Genomic DNA, 18,206 nt, shown 5'->3' with positions numbered 1-18,206 from the left:
TTACCTATAAGAGACCATTAAATTCAGTTTTTAAGAATCGGCAATTTCAGGTACACGTTTCAAAACAGTATAAATGTGAACTTGGCATCTGCCACCAGACGCAAGATAGTATTTCACAGCAACATTGGTAATTGAGGGAAGATGTGGCTGAATGTAGCCTGTCAGCCCTTTGTAGGTTGTCCACAAAGTCAGAAGAAATACTTTTTTGGAGGCAGCATTTTAGTCCAGGATAAAAAGCATATATGGAGCTGCACTGGTAGACCTGTACTAAAACAGCTGGCTTACAATGTGCTAGGAATTAATATTTGACACTGTCCTGTGTTCGCCTGTTGACCTGTCAAAGTGGCAGACAAGCTTTATGCCAAGGGCTACACTGGGATTCCGAAGGGAACGACATTTCTTTTTTCCAAATAACTTGGGGTGGAGGCTGAATGGCAGGGTCCGATCTAAAGCAATTTTTGTTTATCCATAGTTTCAATAAAAGAAAAATATATGGGAGGACAGCATAGGCAGATGGAATTCCTCACATCGCATGTTAATTATTGAAGATTTTTAACATCAAATATTATTAATGTTTATATCTTTTAGGTATGATTATGCTAATAAGAGGACCCTTGAAAAGGAGATAAAATATTATGTTACGAGGCAGGCCAGACATGTCTGTCTTGTAGTTGTAAAAGTACCGAGAATTCAGACTGTAGTGATTAAGAAGATTAAGACCCGATAAATTCAGCTAATTTAAATGTTATATTTTTGTTTTGTTTGTATTTTTCTGGGAAAACTTGACATTGCATTGTTTTCGAAGCTGATCATTTTACCAAAATTTTTAATTATTTGATCTAGAAAACGCGCATTATGCAAATTTTCACAGTAAATGGCACTTAGTTCTGTGATTTTTCTGAGCGAGCCAAAGTTTTTAAAATTTGCAACATTGATTTTCATAAAGTTAAATTCTATGAGCTAAAACATTTGCTCGTCTGCATACAAAATGGCACCTTTAAGCAAATGTCATCTGAACAAACAAACTCAGAGTGGGCTTTGGGTCAGCCCCCTTCTCGGGTTCCATTAACCTAAAGGAGTATTGTGTAATGGTACTTTTTAAAGTGTTCATTGAAAAATGAATCGGACTCGAGCATAGATGATGCAAAGTGAAAGAAGCCATCAGTTAAACAATGTTTTACTTTAAGCTCTCTTCTGCAAACAGTGTGTTAAGAATGGAAGCAGCATTACCAATGTTTTTACCATGCCCATTCGCTTATTTTAAATGTGCCATACGTGAGGATAAAGGCTCCTGAAAGGGAAGAATTAGTGCCAATTTGTGATGCACCCCAAGAGCATCATGGATATGCAAACGAACCGTGTCATGGCAACATTCTCAACAGGGCGCTTTAAGGGCTATGTATACAAATGAAACTTGCATCTGGGTGCATAAGAGTGGTTGGTTGCATCTTGAATACAGGTACACATGGAGTTATAAGGCAAATGATGACTGCTGTTATTTAGCTTTTTATTTTGATATATATGTTGTTTCAGATTTGTTGTTCATGTTCAGTATTCATTAATTCATTAACACCACATACCGTGGAGCAAAAATAGGTGAAAAACATGAAATCGCTCTACAGCCCAATACTTGACCACTAAGCTGTTTTTGTGCAAGGATTTTACATCTCTGTAAATGCATAAATTCTCCAATAATTATTAATCATTTCAACATTTCCCCACAAGGTGCATGGGTATCTAAGGAAATTAGTCCATACTGTTTCCTCTGCTGTTCGTACACTAAACTGTACATGCTAAAACATGAAAGACACTATCTGGGGGCAACAAACCTAAAGGTTTTTTTCTAATGTAATGAAAATGAACCTGAGGGATTTATGCTTATTGCAAAAGGATTTTGAATATGCAGATTGTATATGAATAATTTTAAGTTTTGGGATGTCAAGCCCGGTCTATGCTTGCCCTGCTCGGACCTAGTTCTCTCTCTTTATTTGTCAGAGTTCGCCCTTTTTTATTTCAAATGGAAATATGATCCTTTGTATCTACGTTCTGCCTGCTGGGACTAGACTGGTGTCCTGCCAGCCTTGCTTTTTTTGCATGTATGCATTCATTAATTCTTTCATGCGCTTGTGCATACTGTAAAGGGTGCAAGAGTGTATGCTTATGTAAATAATTGAGGCTCTGAATGCAGAACCTGTTGGACTGTCGGTTCAATATCCTCACCACTTCATCATGATACCTTCCGTAGAAGTTCCAATTACTCTCGGCTGTGCTATTTCCACAGCCTCTTCGTTGAGCTGTTTGCCTTTACTATTATCCAATTTAGAGTGCATCGTCGAACTGAGGTTTCTTGTTTTGAAAATTAATTGCGACAGACCAAGCCGCGATGATTGCACTGTCCCATGAGAAACAGGGGCCACGGAGACACAGAACTATGCGAAGTCTCCATGTGGTGAATTGGATGGAAGAATCACGGAAGATCTTGAATCCGGGGCCCACTGGAGGGCTTTATAAAGGGATTAATGTTATGTGGAAGCGCAAGAACCAACTATTGGTAACAATGGAATGGACACATCTAAGGCTACTAAGGCAACAACAAGCCTACTGCAGGAGCAACTACAAATCCCAGCATGTCGCACTTGTGGCCTCACCTGATGCCCATTGATGGGCTCCAATAAATCACATGCTGTTCAAAATGGCCCCTTCATTTCTTTTGCACTTTCACATCCAGCCTGTGAACAAGGAGCATGCCGCTCCGAAATGCGTAAGGCGATAGCAACTATCCGGAGGAAAGAGAAGCCGTTTGTCTTTACTATTATCCAATTTAGAGTGCATCGTCGAACTAAGGTTTCTTATTTTGAAAAAATATATATATATATTTTTATATATATATCACCGTACCATTCGCCATTGTGTAGGTAGGACCGTATTTCCATATTTTCATCAAACCCCCCAAAAAATTCACTCCTTTGAGCTCCTTCATGGAAATGTTTGGGGTGGTCAGTTAAGCGGGGGCAGAGAAAACAACTTATTTTCCCCATGCAATTTCTCATAGGAACTTTAGAGACCATTACAGCCAAAACAACTGAACAGAACTCCAGCAGCACCACTTAGGAGAGAGAGCCTGCGCTGCCGGGTGCTGCTGCGTGAGCTGCAGGCAGCTTGACTTTTCCGTGCTGAGCAGGACACGTGGTTGCTTGCGCTGAGGGCACCTTCTGCATTGCTGACCTCTGCTGGTGTGAGAGTGGTTGAGGTATGAACTGGCCCGTTTGGGCCCTGGGGCACTCACTGCTAATGGTGCTCCATCACCATAGTACCAAATACTGCTTTCTCTCAAAAAAGCAAGGATTTGACAAAAGATTTTTTATTGTTCATACTGTTTGCACTTTGAGTTATGAGTGATGTTCACTGACCTTTATCTACATCTCCCCCAAGAGAGCCCTGATTGCTCGACTAAAGCTACCACTAAGTAAAGAAAGGGTACTTGGCCCAGTTGCTCAGGATTCATAGTTGGTCGTGCCCCGGGACATTAGGGCTAAAAGACATCAACCACCACACTTGTGGCCAGTAACCACTGCATACCCCATGGCCCTCTGACACACAGACTTAAAAAACTGAATTTCAGGGCGGGAGGAAAAGCTCTTTATACTGAGGGTGTACTCCACTTTCAAGAAGAGGTATAGAGATAAGACTATTGTCTGTCGGAGAAAAGAGGCTCCTCTAACAAAATCATTGGAGTGAAGTAAATGAAGAGGTAATTCTGAATATATAATGTGAGCATTATTGGCATCAAACTTCCTAGTTATTTTGACATACTGGCACAGATATATTGGTATTTTTTGTCATCATCACAACACTATTTTTACTGTTGTCTGAGGCCTCAGCCAGTAAGATTGTTGTAACCTGCTTGCCTCCATCTGTACACTCACAATTTAATGCAGTTGTGCACTCACAAATTCATCCATATATCCATCTACTTGATAAATCATTAATCTATGAACTCTCTTGAACTACACTTAACCATTCATTCACCTTTTTATTCACCACCCATCCATGCAATCATTTCTATCTAAGCACTGTATCATTATCACTTTCACCCACAGTCACGTCCCCACACATGCACAGTCTCACCTAGCAAGAGCACTTAGCTCTTTGCCACCAACTTAATTGAGGACATAAACTAATTAAGGATATTTAAAAAATAAAATTGTACTCACTTTTTTGATTCTTTGGCTTTTTCCATAAAAATGCAGTCTTCCATGAATGCTCCTGAAATGTTGACCAATGATGTCTGTTCATCGATGCCTAGTAGATATAGTATTTATTTTATGTCTGATAAATTAATTTTTGAGGTCAGGTTGTGCTAAAGTGGTCATACATTAGTATACCAATGTAAACTACATGTATAGAGATCTATGATTTAACCAGTTTTGCCGCATATAAATATTTTTTTCTTACGTACATTTAGGGAAGGCGAGTTTACAGTGAAGGTATACATCTTTAACAAGGTCAGCTCTGCACTTCTGACAAAACAGATTTTTGTTGTGCGTGAACATTGCCTGCCCCCACCAGTGAAATCTATGGGACCTCCTAGACTCCAAGTAAGTAAACCCTGCTCAGACAGATTGTAGCATTTTCTGAAAATGTATAACGTGATTAAGAGAAAGATAGTAGCACTAATTCTAAAGAAAGTTATTGGTACTTGTTAGGATTCTGTTCTTATGTTTGAGCCAATGTTAGACTTATTAAGGATTGGGCTAATCATTGGACTAATGTTTTTCGGATGTCATGGCCAGTGACATGATTCCTCAGGGAAAGTGACATTAGGCTGCATCCTACACTGGTAATTTGGCCACATTTTCCCAGTGGTGCACCAGACTTGCAGTTGGAAAGGCCTGCTCCAGGTGTCTCAATTAACAAAGTCTTGAAGTTTTGGAAAGCTGGTAATTTGAAAACATTGTACTTTGTACTCAATGCCAACTTTGCTTAGACACCAAATGTGCACACACTTCACCATCACAGGAAACTTCCCCTTTGTTAATGGTTACTTACTGCTATTTTCAGCCAATAAACATTCAATGTTCTGCGACTTCACAATCCGTCACAGAGCAGGGATATACCGCTTTCTGAGTCACGAGGAAATGGGCAATGTCCCTTTTCCACTTTGTGCTCTGACTTGCAGATCAGTGCAATTTCAGTTACAGTGAAAATGTATGATTTTTTTTTTTAGCCTGCACAACGCCTATCACTTTGTACAATGCATGATTTGCAAAGGCAAAAATATTGCCTATTGTTAAATACTTCTGGTGTTGCAGGGCTGGTCAGTTCATTAGTAAACTACTTTGGTGGTGATCAAAACACAAGCAATATCCTTCTATTTAGGGGATTCATTTGTAATACAAGTGAAGCAGTTGCGCTCCCCCTTTTGTCACCCCTTTAATAGTTAATGTAATATGTAATTTTTGTAAATTAATACATAGTATTTAGTGTGTGTGTATTACATTTTCTAAAGAAAAAGCACTGACTGGACAATCATTTATTGAGTGTTGTTGTTGCATGTCAGCGATTAGTAGCCCAAAACACACCCCTGAGAGAATCAAGTGCAACAGTTGGGTGCCTCGTTCCCGGTAAGGGTAAATTGTGGACCTATTACTTGTGCAGCTGTCACATCCTGCACAACTAATAACTAATAAGCCAATTTTCTACAAATCCGCTTTCAGGAAAATGCTTCAATTACTATGCACAAGGAAACTATTCACACCTGAAAAATAGAATTACAAATTTCCTAGTAAAACACTAAGGAAAGTTGCTCTATTAGGTACACGGAGGTGAGGATTATGCTCTATTTTCTATTTTTGCCAATTGAGCAGTCTTCAACAATAAAAATGTAAAATAAATTGCTTTTCCAAGATGAACAGGGAGAGGTCAACACAGTTCAACCAATCAACAGTCCAGAATATCCATAAAGGTAGGAAAACCTAAATAGCTTCCTCTTTCTTGACTGCGACAGGATCGCTTCCACATCCTTCGGTTAGTCTGTTTTGGAACTATACAAACCTCAAAAAATCCAGAGACAAGAACCATGAATCTGATCTCCTTAACCTCATACAAGAGAACTCTTACATACTAAGCAGAACCAAATTGAGAAGATAGTTATGAACTTCTATATTGGAGAGACCATCACAATGTAACAGATCACAGCCATAGGTAAGAAGAAACAAACCAATAGATACTTATGCCTTACAAAAGCCATGAAGCTGTGTTTTCAAGCAAGAACCAAATCCTGTACATACTTCTGGGTTGGGAAAAACAAAATGTCTCCGGAACCTTGGGTGGTAATATTCTTCGCCTCAGTGTCCTTAATAGAATCGAAACTTTCCTTAATGTTTACTAGGTAATTTTTCATTCTGTCAGGACCTGAGGCGAGAATTATGCTTGTTTAAAGCTTGTCTACCACCAAAGACACTAGATTTATGACAGCTTGAACAAGGAGTCCAAAGACCAATCTGCTGCGTTCATGTCTTCTAGATGAGCCCCTAGAGAAAAGACTTTTGAGGTCATTGCACCTTTGATAGAGAATGGGCTCCAAATTGAAAGACATCAATGTCTGCTTCTTGCAAAACCCAGAGAATGCAACGAGCTATGGTGGGAGGAGTGGCCACTTTGAAAGGTTTCCTGAGAGATATTAACAACTGACACTCACCAGGTGGACAGAGCTCTTCTCTTCCGTCATGCTTTCGTAAGTCTTGAGGCAAAATACCACACACAACTTGGGGGCTTTGTCAAAAGCTAGATAAGATACCATTTTTGAATTTTTCTTCATAAGTCTAAAAATGTGGAAGGTGACCCCCTGTGGGGTGAAAACCTTTCCCAAAAAGTGTAAGGCCTGCATGACTGACCCTCTCCTACTTGACACTAGGCATAGAAGTATGGCTGGTTTCACCAACATTTCCCTGTACGACAAATACTTGTTTGGTGCCAAAAGCAGAAAAGGTATAAAACCTTGTTAATACCCCATAAGGCTAAGTACCAGGGTTCCCGTGGGAGTGGCAAACTTATCCCTCATCAGTTTACACACTAACGGGTGTTCGCCCACCGGAGATTCTTGGATGGGGATGTGGCCTGCAGAAATGGCTGACCTATATTAATTGATCGTACGATATGACAATCCTTGGGAGACCACTTTGCATTCCATTTATATTTTTGTTTGTTTCAAAGACAGCATCCCATCTGGACCATGCGGACCTGTAATGCTCGTTTGTTCCGTCTGCCCATTCTACGGCTAGCATTCTTTCAGCTTCCTGTGAAAGACCAGGGAGTCTCCAGCATTGCCGGTAATCTACCAGGCCATAAGAGACATGTGTCCTTGGAGGACTAGTGGGTGATGATTGCCCAGAGGATCCCAAAGGAGATCTGGAACGCAGGGTAGAAGAATTGGAGAATCCCAGGAAAGTTCCACAAGAACTGGAAACCATAATTGAAACCTCCAGTATGGAGTGATCAAAACCACCTTCACCTTCTTTCTTTGAACCTGAGCTGATACACTCATGATCATGGCGAATGGGGGAAAGGCGTATCTTGTCTCCAAAGAACAATCCTGCAGAAAGGCATCCTTTGCTGTTGCCAGAGGATCTGGGTTCCAGCTGAAGTGCCTGGGAAGTTGATGATCTAACCAAGAGGCAAAAAGATCCACTGTGAACGGACCCCAAAGGGCATCCTCCGGAAGACTACGGGCTTCAATTGACACAGACTCGTGTGCGATCATGCTCTGGTGCACCAGTCCGCTACCACATTGGACAATCTGGGAAGATGCTTTGCTGTCATTGAGACATTGTGAAACGGGCAGAAGGCCCAAAACTCCTTGGCCAGATCCACTAAGACCTCTGACTTGGTACCTCTAGATGGTTGATGTAGCGCACCGCTGACACATCGTTCATGTTGAGGAGGACACTGCCATCGACCCTGTCTTTTGTCCAACATTTGATTGCTAATGACCCTGCCATCAGCTCCAAGCAATTGATATGGAGCTGCTACTTGTCTGTGATCCATTTTCATCCCGTAAAGGAGTTCCGCAGCAGGCTCTCCAGTTTGCCTTGCTGGCGTATGACTCAGTAACGATATCCAGGTTGGAACCAAATATAACTCTACCTTTCCACATTTCAATGTGGCCCAGCCACCATCTTATTTCCACCTTGACTTTCTCCGTGAGCGAGATCTGTTCTGAATATTGGAGACCCCTGCGGAGTTGGAAGGCTTTGAGGCATTTGAGGGCCCTGTAATGATGAGAGCCCAAAATGATTGCCTGTATAGAGGAGGAAAAAAGACCTGCAATCCGGGCTACCTGTCTGAGAGTGGTCGTGACCGGGACAATGTCCTCCTCAACTCTGAGAATCTGGGCTACCTCAGAGAATGAAGGCTTAAGGTCTTTCCCATGGAATCTATGACAAAACCGAGGAAGGTCTTCTGCTTGGTAGGAACTAGAAGCAATTTTCTATTATTAATAACTAAGCTTTGCAGCACATCCACTGCCATTTGCAACTGCTCCCCAGGTGTGTTGGACACTGGTCCAAAAGCAGGAATCCTTCCAAGTAAATTATGAGACAAAAACCTTGAGATTCCACCACCAGTTTGAGAACCTTGGTGAAACACCAGGGAGCTGAAGAGAGTCTGAATGGAACAGTTGTGAACTTTTACACTTGGTTCCACCACCTGAACTGCAGAAACCTGTGGTGGTTGGGGGAGGGGAAATGGGGACTGCTAAATACGCATCCTTCACGGCTAAATGCACCAATCAGTCGTTGGGACTAAGAAGATTATGCACAAGATGGATAGCCTCCATCTTGAAATATTGATAGACCAGCCACCCATTGAACTCTCTGAGGTTGATCACTAGCAGTTGCTCACCACCTGTCTTGGCCACCAAAAAGATGTTGCTGAGGAATCCCCGTGGGTGGAACCAGGTCCGGGTAGTATCTCCTTTTTGTAGAAGATCTGCCACCTCTTAAGCTATCAAGTCGGTCTGATCTTCTGAAAAAACTAGCATACATGGGTGGGATTCCTGAATCGGGGCCCCATAGAACTCTATGTGAAAACTCCTGATGGTTTTTAGAGCCCATGCATCGGAAGTAAGTTGTTTCCAATTGTGAGCAAATAGTCAGCCGGCCTCCCACTTTTAGTTGGGAAGAAGGGCAAACTCTCACCTGCTAGGGCCTGGAACTGCCCTCTGGAGGAACCTCTGTAACCACAGCCACGTTGATCTCTTTGTGAGGGTAAGAATTCCCCCTGTCTGGACTGGTCCAGGGACTTCCTGAAGCCTCTGGGAGGACCTTGGGTATAGAAGCGACCGGTCAAGTGCCTCTGCTGTGCTGGCCCTGACAAAAATTCGAGGGTGAAAATATATTTTTGATCAATGCTTGCACCTTATCTAAGGAGGTAAAGTGACTATAAATTGGCCAAACTCCTTAATGAATGGCTCCCCAAAGAGCCCGCTTTGTACCACCGTACCAGCCTCTATGGATGCCAAATCTCCCAATTTGGGGTCCACTTTTGGAAGGAGGGAATAGCATCTCTCAATTGACAGGGCGCAGTATGTATTCCCTAGAAAAAAAATGGCGGCTGCGCCCATCCAGAAAACAGCTCTGGGAAAACTAGGGTACCTGAGGCCTTGGCCTCCTAGGCCAGATCTAAGATCTTTGTGAGAGGTCCACTGGTGTCCAATAGTTTATTCTTTTTTGCCACCTATTGTTGGACATCACAAATGCGACACCTGTCTGCTGCCCCCAAACAATTGAAGGATCGCTCTTTTGTTTTAAAGCTATCAAATGGAAACATAATGTATTCTCGAACTGCAAAAAAAAAATGTAGTTTATGGCATTTTGTGCCCATGCCCAAAGCTTTATATTGGCAAGACGAATCGGGAGGTGCGGCAGCAAATAATACAACATAATTCCAGGATTCGCAAAAAAACAGCTAATGCACTGCTTGTTAACCACTGGTTACTAAACAAGTATACTGAAAATGAGTTTAAGTGGCCTGTCTTGTTAAAAATTGAGAAGGACCCACAAGGTGGAGACATGGACAGAATATTGATGCAGAGAGAAGCAATGCTGATTGTGAAATTTAACACTGCCGTGGATGGTTTAAATGAGTTATCTGAAATGTATAATTATTGACAAACCAGTTTGCCTACAGATCCTATGCTGCACCATAAACTTTGAAATGTTCTCAACCCTAGATTTATAGATACTACTTCTGTTGACATTTATGCAACTAAGAAGTTCATTTCTGTTCCTCTTTTTAAATTATATTCGCCCCCCCCCTTTTTCAACATGACTTCAAAGAAAACAATTAAGCGTGAACACGTTACATCACAGTACGCGCACGCTGTTGCCGTCAAAAGCACGCCACGTCTAGCAAACCAGGAAGCGTCAGGACTACGCTGGTAGGAGACACGGGCGTCTACCGACCTGAAAAAGGTTTTGACTTTATGATTTTGCCATCTATATATCAAGTATGTGGACTTCGAAGACTCCCCTTTTCCTCTCTCTTTGAAAAGAAATCTGGTCCGTAGCCCGTATCTAAGTGGAGCGCATTTCACATTAAGTAAATGAGGATGTTTGTTTCTTTTCAGAAAAAGTGGGCAATAACGACAACATACAAAGGCTGTTGCCCGCCCCGCTAAAGACCGGCTCCAGCCCCTGATAGAAACCGGTTTCTATTACCATGGAAGATAAAAAATCTTTTAAAGCTATAAAGACACTGACCCTCCTGTTGTTTAAGAAACAGTATGGCTCTGGACAGGTCATTGATGACCCCTTTCTTTTTCATTTCTTTTCTCCTTTAAAAAGACCGATCAGGAGGAGGAGCCAAGATGGCGACCGGGACGGCAGCGTAGACTCCCGGCTCCGTGAACCTCCGCACCCCGCACGGATATCCTGCCTGAGATCCTCCACTTGTGCTACGTGGTCGTGTTTCTGAAGGAGAGGGGCTCCCGACTGTGTGACTCCGAGGTTTCTAGCCGTGCTATCGCCGGAGAAAACTGCATCTGAACTTTGCGGCCTGTGCGGCCCTAGAGCCGGGACATCGAGTGGGCGCCGTGGCCGGGTGGCAGTGCGACAACAGCGGCCGGTGGTGACTGGGTGGAGTCGGCCCCCCGAAGCGGTGTTAAACTCGGCCTACCTTTCGGCGTGGTCACTTCTACTGCCCAGTGTAGCTGACCGAGTGCATGACCGGGGGTGCAAATCTTAGATCCTCCGGTGACTGCCCCTGCCTTGCTGGTGAGCTGCCCGGCCGCCGTCCGTATCCTGCCCCGATCATTGCGGGCCGCCCCCGGATTTCTACGGGAGCTGGTCCGTGGTGGGGACGACTGTTGCCCGTGACCACGGATAGTTTTTTGCCTGCCCCCGGAACCCGATCACCCGCGACGTGGACATCGCGACGCTTGTCCCGGGGTCCCGGCCCCGGTGAGGGTCGGGCATACTTGGCGGCCATCTTGGGTCGATGAAGCCTACCATCCTGTCCGCTGGGCCGCAGCGGGCCTGTGAGCGTACGATTCTTGGGAGTGTGGCGGCGAGATCACAGAGAGCTGAGCTGGGGTACGGCGACCTCCTCGAGGCTCTTGGTGCTCTTCACTCCTCCTTGGTTCATGGTTTCGTGATCTTGGGGAGTAAGCTCGATGGTGTGGCGTCGGAGTTGGGGCAGTGGCGGCCCGCCTGTCCGCACGAACACAGAGTCTACCCACACTGCGCGCAGGAAGACGCTGTGGCGGCCCCCCCTGAGGTTAGTACACGACTGGACGCCCCGGCCAGGATGCTACAGTGTGTTCGACCTTCTGAGGGCCTGATCTGTCCCGGAGGCGTTGGACCTGAGTGGGATGTGGTGGCCTCATCCCGTGCATGCCCTCCTGCGACCCAGAGACAACTCCAGCAACTAATGTCTGTTTTGGCTGCTTCTGCCTTCCTGAGCCTTGCGTGCAGTGCAGACCCTAGGGCAGCACTGGGAAGCCTGTTTCCTCACGCGGCGGACTGTGTTGATGCTCAGAGACTTCCACCCCACCTGTGTGCGTCGCTTCTCTGTCATTGTTGGACATTCCTCTGCCTAGGAACATTGGGTATGGTGCTGGGTCGAGGGGTTGGCATGGGCAGCATTCCACAGAGTGGTCAGGGATGAGGCTGCCCCCTCGGGGGTGGTCGCCTAGTGGACGGGCGGGCTTGGGGTGGTGTGCTCTCCTGACATGGCTACTGGCACAATAGGTGCATAATGCTCCCCATTGTGGTTTGAGAAGATTGTTTTTGTGCTGTTCCTTGTTCACTTTAGGGGAACCTTACCGTGCGGGAGGGAGAAGCCGGGGGTCTGTTATGAAGGCCCTCCTCCAGTTTATAAATGCTTTCTCAACCCCCCCGTCTGGTGGGGGTCCTTTCCTACTTCTTTTTCCCTATTCTCCTACATTTCGGGTCTAGTTCCAGGGCGACAGGCACACTGCTGGGGGGGGGGCCGTACTCATCTGCAGAGGTGCAGGGTGGGGGGTTGGGGGAGGGGACTCTGTATTCCTTCATCTTTTTCCATGGCCTCCTTTTTCTTCTCTGATTCTTTTTGTCTTTCTTTTTCTGGGATCAGCGTGATACACCTCCTTTTGCTATGCCTTGTTGCCGTTCCATGTGTTCACAACTTCCGGGGTGTTCTTGGGGAGTTCTGGCGGGGGACTGCGGGCGCAGCTGTAGACTATGTTTTTCTCCATCCTGATGTTCTTGTATTTGCGCCATTGACCGAATAGATTGCTGTAAATCGCCAACGTTCATTACTCTGCATATCCGTGATCGTTGTTTTAAAATTGCTTGTCACCTGATCCTTCTGCCTTGTTTCATCATAAAATGAAAACCTCTTTCTCCTGGTGCCCTACTTACGCTGTCCACAGTATAAGCAGTACGATTTTGCTCCCCGAAGTGCTGCCTGTGTTTATACTTGTTGTTCTTGCTCTGATTGCTTAGCGGCCGGCCCTGGGGGGTTGTAGGCCCATACTTGTTCTTCTTGAACTGTCAATAAAGGTTTTCAAAAAAAAAAAAAAAAAAAAAAAAAAGACCGATCAATGAAATAAAGCGCTGTCACCACCAGCGACAAACAGGTGTGTGAAGATATTCTATGTGAGCCACCGCTCCACACTTTAAGCTACAGCAAAGTGCCTCAACCACCCCCACCCCCCCACCCCCTTTATGAGTAATTCGTACATTACTGATACAGTCCTTTCCTTGTCTTTTTCCTATTGTCTTCTGCAATCGTTCCAAGTAAGAGCGTCACAGACTTTGTCGTGCAAGACTTGTCACATAAGTTAAGTTAGACATGGAATAAATAGGGCAGGAGTGTCTGGATAAATGAAGGTACAAGTGGTACCACGAGCAATTATTTTTAGGTCTCGCCTAGGCAGCGCATGCGCTGTCTCTCCGAGACATGCAGTATACACTTTAGTGGGGAAGCTTTGTTTAAGCTCCGCCCACTCTCCGCCCATCATTTTTATTGGCTTAGGTCAGTAAATACAGCCTTCCAATTGGTTTATGGCATGTTAGTCCTGCCTGATTACGATCATGTCGTCATTGGTATCCTTCCAAGGCTACTGGCCCCTTTACTGACGCACTTTGTTCTGGCGTGCAGCTTTATCGCAACATCGCGCACACGATGACGTGCTCTCTATCGCGCACGCGATGACGTGCTCTCTTCCTGGTTTAATTTCGCTTTGCACGCTGAACTTTGAGCAACAAACCGCGGCCCTCTGAGCCACCCCCGCCAACAGCCACGGGCGGTGTGGGGGAGAGGCATTGGGCAGCACTTCTGTGACTTACAGTGCATTGTAGCATCGTCGGCCAGTGTCGAGGATGAATCGAACGGACAGCAAGAGGTGAGTGCTCTAGACTTGTCTGCAGTGCGTGGAGTTGAGCGCGTGGCTGCTGAGGCGGTTCAACAGCTGAGGCTTGATTGGTGGCGCTCAGAGTCACCCTCTGAGGTACAATGCTGGTCCACGGGCCGTGGGCTGGTCTGACTCGGGCAGTGACCTAGGCAGCAGCGGCAGGGTGAGGAAGTAAACACCACTCAGACACCTCATTGCATTCTGTAGTTGTCACTTCTTGACGCTCACCAGAACATAGGATTCTGATGAGGGGCAGTGCTTTAAATGGGCTGATGCTGCCGGTACAGTATGGTACTGAGTACCATTATTTGTTCCGTACAGTGCTTTTATGCACAACTCAGTGTGTCCCTCTACATCACTATCTGTGTTTTCTGTAATCCCCTGTATTCTTCTCTCCAGAGCGTCCCACTTTCTGCCTTCCTCCATTATAAAACATCCTCTCGCCAAATCTACCAAACCTAATGGTTTCTTGTTTTACCAGCGCGGCGCCTTCTCATGAGCGCCGCGCTGGTTCTGCTTTCATTCTTGTTTTATTTACCCTGCTCCTCTTTCCCCCCTGTTCACCCTCCCCCCTCCAGTTCAATCAATCACGGGCTCCAGCTTGTACTTGCATTGCAGTGCAGCGGAGCCACATGGAGAGGAACGGAGGGCTGTGCAGGTAGTCTCCCATGCCCTCGCCATAACGCTGAAGAGCTGATGGCAGAGACCGGTGTACCTGCGTCGCCCCTTGCTGAAATTTACCGCTCGCAGCGCTTGTTTAAATGTATCTTTAGCGCTGCACACGGCTTGCGGGACGCCCGGGAATCTGCAAGGCCGATATTATTTTGGGGACGTGGTGGCGGCCGGGCGATGGGACTGCTTCGGTGCCAAGGCTGCTGCTGTCCCAGTGACCTGGTGTCACGTGACTGCAACATTGCGTCATTAATTACGGTGAGGCAGGAGGACTGAAGTCACTAGCACTAGTGGTCGGGTTCCCACGACGTGATCTTGAGCGGTAGTTATGCTAATAAGTTTCATTTGGCACAAGCAGCCTGCCGTTCGTCGCAGCGCTGCCTGTGCCTTTCATCATGCAGATGGTGCCCCGTGAGCGGACGGCTGCTGGAAACTTGTCGTTGCTTAGGTTACAATCACTGACACTCAGATCTGTACTAACACACTTTTTTAAGCATAACTAATGTAGAGCGTCTGCCTGAGTTTAGCTCACTGCTCTGAGCAGAGCTGATATAGGATGCGATGGTAACCATTTACTACGGGCTGGCGGTAAGCGTCAACCGTAAGCATCAGGCTGAGAATTTAGAGCCTTCATCTGTTTGTTAATCTCACCAAGGGCCACTGAGGCTCAGTGGCATTGGAGTTCTTGAAGTTTTCAGCGGCGGGGGCAGCATTGGGTGCCCAGAGCTGAGGGCATTGCTCACGCAGCACAAGATATGAGACTACAGCCAGTTTACCTGTCAGGAACGTAAGTGACAACAAAAAGATAGTAAAAGTCCGGTTGTAACTCTAACTAAGATGACTTATCACTGCTGTCCTCTGTGCAGCGCTCCGCTCAGCTGCCACTGAGACCAGCTGCCTGAGACTCGTTGTGGCTGTGGCTCACATTCACTCAGGTCTCATTCTCAATATATTTAATTTAAAGCTAAACATGCGTCATTCTTAGCCTATAGTTCACTGCTCGTCTCCTCCAGCTGCACTGGAATGGTGCCTCGGCAGCGGAGCTCAGCTACAGTGACTCTATATAATTGATTTATTCTATAGCAGCTGAGATCCACTCTGGCATCTCTACCGCAGCCACGCTTCGACAAGAGCTCTCCGCCCCAGGGAAGGAAGGTATTTGGGTGTGAAGCATTGCCTCCCCCAATCCCCTGAACACTCATTAGATGTTGAGATCTCACACACCCGAACGCAGGGGACAATCTACACAGCCCCAGTATTGGCGCTGACAGTAGGGGTGAGGGTAGTACGGCAGTACCCCCATAAATCTTTGTTACAAAATTCTGATAATTCTGTTCACATGAAGTACTATTCCTTTCACTGAGTGCAGGTTAAAAATATATCATTTTAACTCGTGAAGTTTTGGCTCGGGCACATGTCAAAGGAGAAAGCCACACAATCCCAAATGTTTTGTAACACATAAATAAAACCATGCTTTCTTTACTAAGCAAACCTCATATCTCAAAATATGGAATACTGATTACTTTTACCACATAATATGCTGACTTTTGGAACGGAAGCTAAAGTCCTGCTTGAAATGGCGGCTACACTAAGTTAACACCCTTTCATTTTTGCTTTTTTGCAGCACTTAAAAGACTTTCTTAGAGTTTTTTTGTTGCTCAAATTGGTGTAATGGCTGAAATTTATGTTTCCCTAATCTTCATTGGTAGATTTTGCTCACTAGAAAGTGTCACTGCTAGTCATTAAGATATCACTCATAACATGGAAATATGAAAATGTCCCATATAGCAATCTGAAACTGCTGAAAGATGGCAACAAGCTGATCTCTGCAACCAAAAGTAAGTTTAAACGGGTTCTGCAGTAGCATTTTACCAGGGAAGCACAACTGAAAGCGCCTGGCTCCAGAATCAGGCGCTTGTTCACTAAGCCATGCAACGGAGCAAGTTAGCTCGATTTACGTCGCCATTAAAATTAGTATGCCAACGCTTTGTTTATGCTTATTTTTTCTATTGCAGGTAGCTCAGCTGGGACACTTACACACTGCTTACTATCCTCCGCATATTATACAAGACTACATAGTTACAAGGAATGTATCAGTGCATGTGGGTGTAACATGCAGGTTCAGTTTTAGTGAATTATTGTACGGGTGCACATGTCACATTTGGAAAGTCAATGCCAGGTAGACAATGGTAGGAATTTGTTATGGCCTAATTTACATAATGAATCCATATCTTTAGTGCAATTCAGTTAGCTTACTTTTTCCACTCCACACAATTCCAATACACTCAATACCACACAATTACTATCCACATATTTCCACTACACATCACACCACATAATTCCACTACACAAATCCACACCACCCCACACAATTCCAAAACTCACAATTCCACAGCTAACAATTCCAAACCAACCTACATCATTCCACTCCAAACACATCCATTCCACTCCAATCCAAAACACGTGGATAAAAGACATTATCATTTACAACACCAATACCACTAACTCTAACAAATGCGAGACCAATTTGCATTGCAAATGCTTGTTCTTGTTTTTTCTAGCTCTCTAGTGTTTCAGGTCCTGAGGAGAACACCGCTTAAGGTTGTCTAGGAGTTCGAAACACGTTGACCTTTTCTTTTTGTCCAAACAAGTGAACCATAAATTGATCATCCGGCTAACCTTCCTTGATGTATTTTTGTAGCCAAGCTTCTCGAATCTCTATGGATATAATCTCCTTGGTTACCTGAATAACGCACTGTTTGGCCAATGCCCTGGATGGGGTCGTGGTGTTCTTTTTAAAACCCAAGACTGGTTTTCAAATAATTTTTCAACCTCTGCTTTTGGGCTCTTTTTCTTTACTTTTTTCTTCATTCATTATGTGCTATGAAGTTTGAAACCTGAGCTTGCTCATGCATTAATTTCTTTTTTTGTCAAATGCGATGTTTAGTGTTGTCATATATGTGATTTAATATTAATGTTATATATGTGTAGAATTTTATATGGTCTATACAAAATTATTCATTGAACTAATAACATGCACGCGTTTTTTGATGAATTTGAATCCCAAAACATTTTAGAAATAAAAAATAAATACATTATTTTTTGTCACTTTGAGTGTCACGTCTGATTGGATAAAGGAATCAGCTTAGTAAGCATCAGTATTGGCAATAGTGTTGTTGTTAGACAATAGTTTATCCTGGCAGGATTTCCAGGATCAATCTATATCCTTTTTGGGTATAGGTAGATCTATCTCCGGGGTGAGTGGAACCTTGCCAGAGAGGGCGGGACGGGAACACTCCCTGACTTCTTTCTCTAAGGTGACAGGCCACAAACTTGGCTAGCTTGTCAGATAGGGCCCATTCACCTGAGCGGGGGTGCATAATGTCCTCTGGGTCTGCATAATGTCCTCTGGTTCTAACATAGAGGATGCTTTGTGCCGCAATCTATGGACTCTGAGGTCACAGGGGCCAACAAGGGACACCTAGGGCTGGGATGGCCGGCCTCAACATTAGAGTCATTGTGAGAATCATCTTCCACTGCGTCAAGGCCGGGATGAAGGAAGGTAATTTGGCCGTGCCAGCAAAAGCATCAGATGTACCTACGGCATGGCGGGCAAGAAAGGCCTTCTTAAGGTGCTCAA

At 44.8% G+C, this 18,206-nt stretch overlaps 1 protein-coding gene across 1 annotated transcript in view; it reads left to right on the top strand.

Annotated features, from left to right (window-relative positions):
- The window catches only part of PKD1L1 (polycystin 1 like 1, transient receptor potential channel interacting), a 1,386,277-nt gene that overhangs the window by 532,004 nt on the left and 836,067 nt on the right, over positions 1-18,206 (top strand). Inside the window, exon 19 of the mRNA XM_085607392.1 lies at positions 4,466-4,598. Coding sequence (XP_085463518.1) covers positions 4,466-4,598 — 133 coding nt within the window. The remainder of the gene's footprint in view (positions 1-4,465; positions 4,599-18,206) is intronic.

Source organism: Triturus cristatus, chromosome 5_2 (assembly GCF_964204655.1).
Source record: "Triturus cristatus chromosome 5_2, aTriCri1.1, whole genome shotgun sequence".
NCBI lineage: Eukaryota > Metazoa > Chordata > Amphibia > Caudata > Salamandridae > Triturus > Triturus cristatus.
Note: the sequence above shows the minus strand (reverse complement) of the source record. Positions and strands in the feature narration are given on the sequence as shown.